Source organism: Sciurus carolinensis, chromosome 18, assembly GCF_902686445.1.
Source record: "Sciurus carolinensis chromosome 18, mSciCar1.2, whole genome shotgun sequence".
In the NCBI taxonomy this organism is placed as follows: domain Eukaryota; kingdom Metazoa; phylum Chordata; class Mammalia; order Rodentia; family Sciuridae; genus Sciurus; species Sciurus carolinensis.
Window position 1 is genome coordinate 6,269,889 of NC_062230.1, and position 11,356 is coordinate 6,281,244.

The 11,356-nt window shown below is 48.4% G+C and overlaps 2 protein-coding genes across 2 annotated transcripts in view; both read right to left on the bottom strand.

The window, feature by feature from the left end:
* The window catches only part of Ywhag (tyrosine 3-monooxygenase/tryptophan 5-monooxygenase activation protein gamma), a 30,142-nt gene extending 26,439 nt beyond the window's left edge, over positions 1-3,703 (bottom strand). Inside the window, exon 1 of the mRNA XM_047533954.1 lies at positions 3,407-3,703. Coding sequence (XP_047389910.1) covers positions 3,407-3,493 — 87 coding nt within the window. The 5' untranslated portion in view covers positions 3,494-3,703. The remainder of the gene's footprint in view (positions 1-3,406) is intronic.
* Positions 3,704-10,269: 6,566 nt separating this feature from the next.
* On the bottom strand, positions 10,270-10,992 carry LOC124970443 (60S ribosomal protein L10-like). Its single transcript, XM_047533794.1, has one exon. The coding sequence runs from the start codon at positions 10,872-10,874 to the stop codon at positions 10,383-10,385; it is 492 nt and encodes a 163-aa protein (XP_047389750.1). The 5' UTR covers positions 10,875-10,992; the 3' UTR covers positions 10,270-10,382.
* Positions 10,993-11,356: the final 364 nt, after the last annotated feature.

An 11,356-nucleotide genomic window follows, 5' to 3' on the forward strand; every position in this document is an offset into this window, starting at 1 on the left:
GTCATTACTCCATTAGTGATAATGGCTATTGATCTAGATTCCTGGAAGAGCAAGCAGGAAAAATGCGGTATCAAAGTATGAATTGTTAAGGCCACTAGGAAGATTCGTTTTTATACGTGATTATGACAGACTTTTGCCACCCATGCCCCCACTACCCACTTAGATTGGTTAACCCAGTAACTTCAAGGAAATTAGTAGTCCAGAACCTTTCCTCCCCCTGAGGCAAGCACCAGTAGCCTACTTAAAATATTAACTACTTAAGCTATTAAAAGCCAAAGGACAAGGCAGTTCAGTGGACTCCAGCTTACCCAGTGGGTTATGTTCCAAGACCCCCAATAGATGCCTGAAACCCTGGATTGTCCAGAACACCATATCCACCATTTGCCCCTTCACATACATACCTATGATAAACTTAAATTAGACACAGTGAGAATAACAATGAAACAATTTTAACAATAGTCTGTAATAAAGGTTATTTAAGACTTATGAATTCTTTTTATTTCTGGAACTTTCCATGTAATATTTTAAGACAGAGGCTGACTCCAGGTAACTAAAATCACAGAAAGCAAAAAAGTGGACAAAAGGGAACCACTGTAATGTCTAAAAAAGTAGTGAATATCTACGTTCACCCTCTCCTCCTTCAGTGCGGACTTCAGGGCAAGACTACTATTTGTCTTAGATGACTTACGAACTAACTCTTTTTTCAAAATACTACACCACACATTAGTTCCATCCTTATCACCCATATACAACTCGCTCTGCATAGATCTCGACTTTGTTATTAACAGGATAAATTTCACTAAATAAAAAAACATTAATCTCATCAGGATTTTAGACTTCAGAGCTTCACTGAGTTTCTAATTTTTCTAAGTTCTCATGACTTTTCTGGGGGAGATGCTGAGGACTTTATAGAGCCTCACACATGCTCAGCACACACTATACCACTCAGCTACACCCCAGCACCAAACACTTAGAAACGGGAAGAAACAATGGTTCAAGTGGTTACCATTTTGAAGCACCCACTATGTTCCCCAGTTTTTCAGGTAGGAATTGTTGCATCTCACAAATGAGGAAAAGGAGGGTCATAGGGTTAGCCTGTTTCCTTAAACTCACAGAATACATTTAACAAAAGGTCTTTATTTCATAAGCTATGATTTCCTCCATATAGTGTCAAAGATCAGAAATAGCAAAAGACAATCTTCCCAAATGCAGAAATGGTTTGTAATGGGTTCTTGTTCCCTAATGATTATTGGAAATGACACAGTAGGAAACCATGATTTTTTAAAGGTTTTTAATTAAAATCTGTCAATTATTTTCAATAGGCCAATTATACATTCCATGCCTGTACTATGATCATAAATACATTCTTATCGAAAATTCTATTTTAATTCTATCATTGTCCCATTTTCAAAATGAGGTTTTTAAAAAATGAAAGTATCTTAAAAACTTTCCTAAGAATATTAGAAACAGGACGGTGAATAAGGCATAGCTAAAGGTCATTAACTTGCATGTCTGAGGGCAAATGAAATTCTTTTTTTTTTTGAACCAATTCTTATCTGGTGGAAAAAGCAGCACACAGTTTCACCTGGCTTAGCAGCTAATTTCTGCATTACCTTGGACAAATGCCATTTGCAAACTCCCTACCAGCCCTTAGGTGCATTGCAGCCTCTGTGTCATTGTGTGTGACATCACTGGGTTGCTATGGATATAGGTGCGAGGTCACTCGCTTTCCTGTGAAACTAGAAATATGGAAAAATTAGAAGAATCTAAATAACAAGAACTAAAGATATTTCCAATATTAATTAACTACTGTAAGTCCACCTTGTATCATATGAGCATGAAAATATTACAAAATAGCAACTATGGCACCAGTTTATCAATACAGCAGTATTCCCAATTAAGTCCATTCTCTTCCTTAGTGGGAAAAAAAACACCATTTTTTATTAACATGGCTGGTTTAATTATGAAAGCATCAGCACTCTCATCTTTTAAAATATAGTAAAGTTATTGAAGAATTAATCTGCAATACCTCCACCTCATTTAAATGATTTAACATGCAGGGTACATAAACTCCTGCATTCACTTCACACCAGAGATGCATTTTAAAACCTTTGTTACATAAGGCAGAAAATTAATATTAAGATAGTGGGAAACCTAAATCATTAATTGGATTAATTATTCCACGTTTCATTTTATAATATTCAGTACTTCTTACTATAATATCAAAATGATTGCCGATCCATTAGATAAATGTCGTGTCAGTGACAAAATGGTGCAACAAGGCAGGAATCTGCATCCCAGACAAAATGCGACAACTGGAGATCAGTATTCTTTTCATCTGCATGAGAATACGTTAGCTTAAAATAAAATTTTAAAAGCCTCAGATGTATCTAACAAATTTAAAAAGAAAAGAGACTTTTTCCCCTTTAAAATAACTCCTCCCAGCCTCCACCCAGTCTAGGCTCTCTGCAATATGACAAATGCAGAATCTTCTGGAATGACTTGATACTGCCTCCCACCACCGCTTTGTTTGCAATATCAGATCAGACAGAATATGCTTTTTTTCAACTTATAGGAATTTCAACGAACGCGTGCCTGTATTCAAAAAGAAACAGCATATGTCACAGATTGAGCCGGTCAGCTACCATTCACAATCTTTATTCGAAAGGTTAATACCTACCCTTTTCAATACAAAAACGTTAAGAAAAATGGAGATGACAGGTGGAGAACAATCAATGAAAATGCCAAGGAGACAAATGTCCCCCCTTCCTAAAAGCCAGAGGACTTTGCTCTGGGGAATGGAGAAAGAGGAGCCTTTTGTTAAGAAAAACGTGAGCAAGGAGGTTTCGATTCTGCACCACTGAGCCCAGGTTTTCAGGGGAGCCTACGTTTTTCCCTGGGAGGTTCCTTAAAGAATCTGTCAGGGGAGGCTGTGGGGAAGACGATTGGGGGTGGGGGGTGGAAAACCGGGAGACCTGCTGAGTGAATGGGAAAGGCGCCGCCCAGACATCGGGGAGAGAAAGAGGAACCGCATCCATGCGGTCCCCCGCCCCCACGCCCGGGTGGGAGGAGGGGAAGTGGGGCACAAAGGATGCGCACCGACCCGCTCGGGTGCCGGGCAGGCCCGGGGACCCCGCTCCCGGGGCCAGCCTCGCAAGACCCCGCCCCAGACCGAGCCCGGGGAGGGCCGCGGAGGCAGCGCCGCCGGGCCCGGGGGACGCTGGGGAGAGGCCGCGTCACCAGCCGGGTCCCCATCGCTATCAGGACCCTCCCCAGCGCCCTTGTGGAGTGAGAAGGGGCGGTCAGCCTGCGGTCGCGACCGGCGACCAGCCCCGGGCCATCCACGCCGAGGACCGCGTCTCGGGAGGGGCCCGGGCGAGGCGGGGGGAGGGGAGGAGACACTCACGTTCTTCATGGCCGCGGCCATGTCGTCGTAGCGCTCCGCCTGCTCGGCCAGCCGGGCTTTCTGCACCAGTTGCTCGCGGTCCACCATCTTCACGGGCTGGGTCGAGCCGGAGGAAGGAGACCGGGACGGCCTGAAGGGCTTGGAGGGCGACTGTGGCGCGGCTGGAGCCCGTGTGCCGTGGGGACCGACCCACGAAGCGAGCGGCTGGGACGGCGGCGGCGCGGAGGAGGCGGCACGAGCTGCGACCGCGGGACCAGGCGCGAGGCGGCTGCGGCTGCTGTGCGTGCCGCGGGCGGACAACCCCCTGCGGCCCCGCCCACGCCGCGTGACGCAGGAGACTCCGCCCACCCACCCGCGCGCCCCGCCCAGGCCCCGCCCGGGCCCTTGCTCGGCTCAGCCTTCTGCCCCCTCAGCAGGCGCAGCTAGCCGTCGTCTTCTGGGTGTCCCCCCACTTCTGCGCTGGTCCCCAACACTTCCCTTTCTTCACTTCACCCGGTTCCTTCGCCCCAGTTGTTCCAGGGACCCCTTCTCCCCCTCCCCCCTCAGTGACCGCCCTGCCCGGCGTCCGACGCGTGGGCCTTTGGGAGTTGTAGTTCCTCCTGACTAGGGCTGACGCGTTGCGGAGACCAAGGACAAAGGGGCGGTCGAGACTACATCTCCCAGCGGGCGTAGCGCGCGGGCGGAGGAGGATGGGGTTCTAACCCCGCGGCCGCTGGGGACCCCTGGTGGGGATGCGTGCTGCCTCGGTCCTTGCGAGTGCTGATTCACGGCCCCGCCCCGTCTCCTCCAGGCAGCTGCGGGGAGAGGGGGGCAAGGGCCTCAGACCCTGATTCGGAGATTAGAGTAACAGGCATGGGGTGCAAGGCGGGGGAGAGGAAGCGTCCAGTGTAGCTCCAGATTGTTCATCCACCATCATACAGAGGGGTGCCTGCCGGTCGGATGGCCAAATTAAGAGTCCAAATCCTGAAGAATTGTCACCCTTTCCCTCAACACACACAGTTCCAGTTCCCCACAGCTGCTTGAGGTCTTGGGACTAGGTGAAATCATTGGAAGGACTGATACCGGCAGGACATACTGGTTAATTTCCAGAAAGGATGCAGCTGTCTGCAAGCTGACCCTGGAGGACCCTTTCTTCCTCTCCATGGTGGAACACTAAAGATTCAATGACAAATTCAGTGGTCAGTGCAGTGACCAATCGCCTACTCCATGGGTTGTGTCTGGGGGTGGGTTCCCACCATTCTCTCCTCACCCAAGTCATACACACTGAGGTCAGACTGATATAGTCTTGCTCATGTGCTTCCCTCTTTGACATTTCATGTGGCTCACACATCCAGTAGTTTTGACAGCTTATTTTATTTACTTCCATTCAATTTCTATTGAGCACCCACTATGTTCCAAGCCCTGTTCTAAGCGATGGAATACAGCAGTGAACAAAACAAGCAAAACTTCCTACCTAAGAAAATAGACGAGATAAAAAATATATATGGGGGCCAGGCGTGGTGATGCCTGTAATCCCAGCAAGCTGGAAGGCTGAGGCAGGAAGATAGCAAATTCAAGGCCAGCCTCCACAATGGAACAACTTTGCAAAACCCTGTCTCAAAAAAAAAAAAAAAAAAAAAATCCTGGGTGCGGATGTAACTCGTTGATAAAGGTTTAATCCCAGGCCCCCAGTACCAAAAACAAAGGGGGCATGGTGTGCAGCTCAATGGTAGAGTTTATGCTACTCAGTTGAGGTCCTGGGTTTAATTTCCAACCCGCATAAATAAATAAAAATAAAAAGATATAGAATATGTCACTGGACCATGTCACATCCCTGTAATCCCAGAGACGCTGGAGGCTGAAGTAGGAGGATTGCAAGTTTGAGACCAACCTCACGGATTTAGTATGACCCTGTCTCAAAGAAAAACATTAAAAAGGTGCTGAGGTTGTGGTTCAGTGGTTAAGCAACCCCGTGTTCAATCCCTGGTAACTAAAAATTAAATAAGTAGAATTGGTCTTGTTTTTGCTTTGTAGTACCAGGGATTAAAAGTAGGGCCTCAAATATACTAGGCAAACGCTCTGCTACTGAGTTACATCCCCACACCTTTTTATTTTGAGACAGGGTTTCACTAAAATTACCCAAGCTGGATTCAAATTTGGAATAAACCTGAGTAGCTTGGATTACAGGAGTGAACCACTTCTCCCAGCTAGAGTATATTTAAAAGCAATAAGTAAACTGGGCACAGTGACACTGCCCTGTTATCCTAGCGGCTTGGGAGGCTGAGGCAGGAGGATCACAAGTTCAAAACCAGCCTCAGCAATTTACCAAGCCTCTAAGCAACTTAACGAGACTCTGTCTCAAAATAAAAAATAAAATAAAGAGGGCTGGGAATGTGGCTGAGTAGTTTCAACCCCTATACCACCCCCGCAAAAAAAATTTTTTTTTCTTTCAGGTTGGATAGAAAGAGGTTCTGAAAAGCTTCCCCAATTCAACATATCCAATCCAACCCTTGAATTGTAGGATTTGAGAGTAAGACCAACACAGAGACTCAAAGGCAAGTTCCTCCTGCACAAATTTATTGAGAGGCTGTCAGGTGATGGGTAAGGGAAATAGGGATGGAGTCAGGGATTAGGACACCAGGGGCATTGAATGGCAAGCTAAAGAATTTAGGGGGGTTTGTGTGTTTTGCACTGATGGGGATCAAATCCAGGGCCTTGCTTGTACAAAGTAAGTGCTCGAACACTGAGCTGCATCCCTGGCCCAGGAATTAAGTTTTTATTCTGAACAACCAGGAAGCCCGTGAGACATTTTTACCAACAGAAAATGATCAGATTTATGTTTTGTCATCTTCATCACCACTGACTGCTCAGTGCTTAGCAGGGTACCTGTTCTGCAGTAAGAACATAGAACCCAGGAAACAGAGAAATGGATCAATGAAAGGGCTTTGGACAGGCTGCTTTGGCAAGTGCAGGAGATGGACCTGGTGGGGAGGGAGATAGAAATAGCTCTGTTCTTCCCCTCCTCCAACATAGGGTCTGGCCTGGCCTCTCTTCCCTTACCACACCACCCAGCAGAACGCAATCCTGATGGTGAATAAACCCTCCCACTTCCTTCTGTCTCTTGTGGAAGACTTGGCCAAGTCATTCCTTTTCCTTTCTCTTCCTCCTTGCAGGCCAGACCTGAAATGCGCTGGCCTGGGCATCACAGGTCCAGGGGAACAAGCCCTTCCAACCAACCTGATTGTCCACATCTGGATTAAACCGGTCAATGAGTCAGGCCCCAAATGCTGAACGCTGGGCACTGCCTGGCACATTTCAGGCTGCCTCTTGACCTCTCTCCACCTCAGTTCCTCCCACCCACCCAATCTGCTGTGCTTGAAAAAAAAAAAAAGAAAAAGAAAGGTGGGGGGGTTGGGTACAGTTCAAGCCAAATCTGTATGGGAAAAGTAAAACAGATGCAAAGGAAAAATGTGTCAGAGCCAAACAGGAATATCTGCAGTCTCCATATTGAGGCTTCCCTCCAATGGTGCAGGGGAGAGCTGGCCCCGCCTTCCTTTCCTTTTGACTTTTGAAGGCTCTGGGTTTAAAGCCACAGCTGCCCAGCCACCCAAGTGTTCAGAAGGCTGCTTCAGAGCCATGAGGACATGAAAGGGAGCAAATGGCTTAATGTCCTGGTTTCACCCTCCACTGCCTTATAGTGCCACAAGGAACCTGGAGAAGGGGGTTGGAGAATTAAGTGTTTAGGCACCTGCCAGGCTCCCACCTCCGGGTGCAAGGCCTGCTTTCCCTAGGGATCTCAATTTCCCCACTTTCAAAATGAGACGTTAAACTAAAAGAGCACTAAGTGCCCCACCCAACTGTGATGAGTCATAGTTCTAGGTTCAACATGTTCTTCTGAAATGGAAACGATCAACCTTCTTTAGCTGTGGAAACAGAGAGGGGGGTCTAGGCCTGCAGACCTGGGTGAGGGTCAAGATCCACGAATCAAGAGGCCCAGAATCATCCCTGTTTTTTAGACAAAACAGCTGAGGCACAGGGAGGCTGTGTGCCAGCGACTGACAGCCCAAATTCAAAACTGGGCAGATGTTCTGGACTCTCAGTAGCAAAGGCGTCCTTTCCTGTCCGGTCTACAAGGCTGAACCTCCCTGGCCTCTGCTCAGGAAAAGAGGAACCGTGCCCGCGGGTGACCAACCTGCTAAGAGCACCCTCCATCCCCTCTCCAGCGCTAGAGGTCACGACCTTTTCCATGCATCCTCTCTGGCTGAGTTGGCAGATAAGCCGGCCAGCCAGGGACATTAGTGTCCTGCTGTTTCTGTGCGGTCATAAATCACCACAGCCCCATCCTCTGGCTGCTGGCTTCCTCCCGGGGCTGATTAGCTCCCTGATTAGTGCAATGGGCGGCGGCAGCAGCATCTTCCCAAGCCATCAGCAGTGCTCCCCACCCAGTCTCCTGGGAACACTTCCCTGCCACTGCCCTACCAGGCTGGCTGCAGTAGGGACAGAGAACACCATGGAAATCTGAGTGGACTGCCTCTCCTGCTGTGAATCCTGGGCCAGTGGAGGAATCCTGTACTGGAAGGCAGGATCCAAAGGTTGAGGCCCTAATTTTTGCCATTGAGCTTGCCACGTGACCTTGGGAAAGTCACTTTACCTCTCTGGTTCCCAAATTAAGTAGCTATAAAATAAAGGAATTGAATGCATGCTTCTTAAGTCTTTCCAGGCAAGGTGCAGTGGTACATGCCTGTAATCCCAGCTACTAGTTGGGGGGCTAATCCAGGAGGATCTCAAGTTCAAGCCCAGCCTCAGCACCTTGGCAAAACCCTGTCTCAAAATAAAAGGAGGGGTGGAGACAGGTGCAGTGGTACACATTTGTAATCCCAGCAATTTGGGAGGCTGAGACAGGAGGATCACAAATTCAAGGCCAGCCTTAGCAATTTTGAGAGGCCCTGAGCAACTTCATGAGCCCCTGTTTCACAAAATATAAACCACAACAACAGAAATGATTGGGATGCAGCTCAGTCCTAAAGGGCCTCTGGGTTCGATCCCCAGTACACATATGTATTTTTTTTTTTTTTGAGGGAGAGAGACCACATTCACATAACTTCTATTTCAGAATATTGTTGCAGTTGTTCTATTTTATTATTGTTGCTGTTAATCTCTTTTTACTGTGCCTCATTTGTCAATTAAACCTTACCATAAGAATGTTTGTATAGGAAAAAATAGAATATAGACTAAATAGTCTATCCCTGGCTTCAGCGGGGGTCTTCAGATGTATCCCCTATGAATGTGGTGGGGGACTATACATCTCTAAGTATTAAGTTCTGCATTTCAAGGAGCCACCTTCAAACTTTACCCCACCAAAGGAACGTGTGTCACAACAAAAAAATGGGACATTGTCTCAGACAGTGACAAATCACCCATTCTCGAGAGGCAAAGGAGCCTGGGAAAGAGTCTTCTCCCCAAACCCAGAGGCATGAACTTGGACCAAGTACAGGTTTTACTAGCTGGACCTGGGGTTCCCCACCAGTTGGTAAGGAGAAGTCCGCACCCTGCCTCTGAACTGAACTGGGATTAGGATGGCAGGATTCTTTGACTTGGTAGAAGGATCTAAAGAGTGAATGTTTTGATACTTGAAATTCCAAGCGCAGTTCAAGTTGGTGGAGGACTCAGGGGACAGTCACAGTGCTGGGGATGGTGGCAGCCTGTGGATCCCATGGAGCAAGCCCAGTGTTGTATGTATTTAGAGAACTCCAAGCTGCAGAGAGCCCACCAATTTCAACCTGATTCCTGGAAGCTAAGTGTTTCCATCAGTTGGTGCTGTCCAGGGATGGAAAACAAATCCAAAGACAGGGACCCATGAATAAGCAGGGCCAGTGACCAGCTATTCATGGGTGATGCTGAGCAGTGACCCTCAACCTGGGTGGGCATCACTGCCCCATCAATATTTGTGGGGAGTGGGGCTGGGGAGATAGCTCAGTCGGTAGAGTGCTTGCCTTGCAAGCACGAGGCCCTGGGTTCGATCCCCAGTACCGCAAAAAAAAAAAAAAACCGTGTGGGGAGACTGTCCAGAATAAAGTCCCAGACCCCATCTACATATACCAGGTCAAAATCTCCAATCATGCTGGAGTGGTGGTGCATGGCTCTATTCCCAGCTATTGAGGAGGCCAAGGCAGGAGGATCACAAGTTCAAGGCTAGCCTCAAAAATTTAGAGTCTCAGCAAGTTAGCAAGACTCTGTCCCAAAACTGAAAATAAAAAGGACTGGGGATGTAGTTCATTGGTAAAGTGCCCCGGGTTAAATCCTCAGTAGCAAAAGAAATCTCCAATTCTGGGATCTAAGTATTGGTATGTCTTCAAAGCTCTCAGGGGGATTTTTTCTCTACCCCCAGTGGTCTGCCTGGGTCTGCCTCCAAAGGCAACTGTGAAGGAGGTCAGGCTGGGTTGCCTGAAAAGGAAGTGAAAGGGCCGTGGGGCCTTCGGGAAGCTGCTAGGAGGGGTGCTGGAGCTGCCAAGTCAGCCCGGCACTAATGCTTCGAGAGTACAAATCCCACTTGGTCATGTAATATGAACGCTGGTGCTGACACAGCAGGCAGACAGGAACCCAGGCTGCACCAGGGTCAGGAGGGATGCACAGACACCCAGTGCCGACTCCCTGCTCTGAAGACAGGCAGGGACAAAAGCAATCTTCCCACCCCAAGACTTCAGAGTCGAGATGACTCAGGGGTGTGGGGCCTGCCTTGTCTTCTAGGTTTCTGAGCGAGCCGGTTTCTTCCCTGAGTTTCAGGATGGTAGACTAGAAGGGAGAGCGGAGGGACCCTTGTCCATCCAGGATGGGAATCCCTGATGCAGCATCCCATCCCACCAAGGTCACCCCTGGCTGGCATGGCCCCAGCTACAGGCAGTTGACAATTTCCTTTTTTTTTTTTTTTTTTTTTTTTACAATACAGGATTTATTGGGTGTGTGTGAGATTAAGAAGGGGACAGCACAGTGGACACCCTCATGAATGCAGGGCCCGCCACTTGTCCAGGGGACCACGATTGGGGATGTATTTGACCCCACAGCCGTCAGGAATGAGCCGCTTCTCAGCCACCATGTCTTCAAACTCATCAGCATTAAACTTGGTAAAGCCCCACTTCTTTGAAATGTGGATCTTCTGGCGGCTGGGGAATTTGAACTTGGCCCTGCGGAGGGCCTCAATCACATGTTCCTTGTTCTGCAGCTTGGTGCGGATGGACATGATGACTTGGCCAATGTGAACCCTGGCCACTGTGCCCTGGGGTTTCCCAAAGGCACCCTGCATACCTGTCTGGAGCCTGTCAGCCCCAGCACAGGACAACATCTTGTTGATACGGATGACATGGAAAGGGTGGAGCCGCACTCGGATATGAAAGCCATCTTTGCCACAACTTTTTACCATGTACTTGTTGGCACAAATACGGGCAGCCTCCAAGGCTTCAGAGGATAGCTGCTCATATTCATCAGACACCATGTGGCCACAGAGTGGGAACTCATCCACTTTTGCCTTTTTCCGCCCAAGGTCAAAGATACGTATTTTGGCATCACCGGGCGGGGCGGCGGCCCATGGCGACACCAGGATCTTCGGTGGCGCGCCGAAGGAAAAAGAGCGACAATTTCCTTTTTACTGTCAGACAGCCCTCATATTTCCAGACCCTTCTGCTCATAACTCTTCATTCTGTCTTCTAGTGTTATAAGAAAAGAATTTGGTGCACACCTGTAATCCCAGCTACTTAGGAGGCTGAGGCAGGAGGATCTCAAGTTTGGTCAGCTTGGGCAACTTAGCAAGACCCTGTCTTGAAATAAAAAATAAAAACGGCCAGGTGCGGTGGCACACGCCTGTAATTCCGGTGGCTTGGCAGGCTGAGGCAGGATGATCTCGGGTTCAAAGCCAGCCTCAGCAACTCAGTGAGGCCCTAAGCAACTCAGTGAGACCCTGGCACTAAATTAAATACA

Coding starts and splice junctions, on each gene's coding strand:
- LOC124970443 (XM_047533794.1), bottom strand. CDS start 10,874: ATGGTGTCTGATGAATATGAGCAGCTATCCTCTGAAGCCTTGGAGGCT.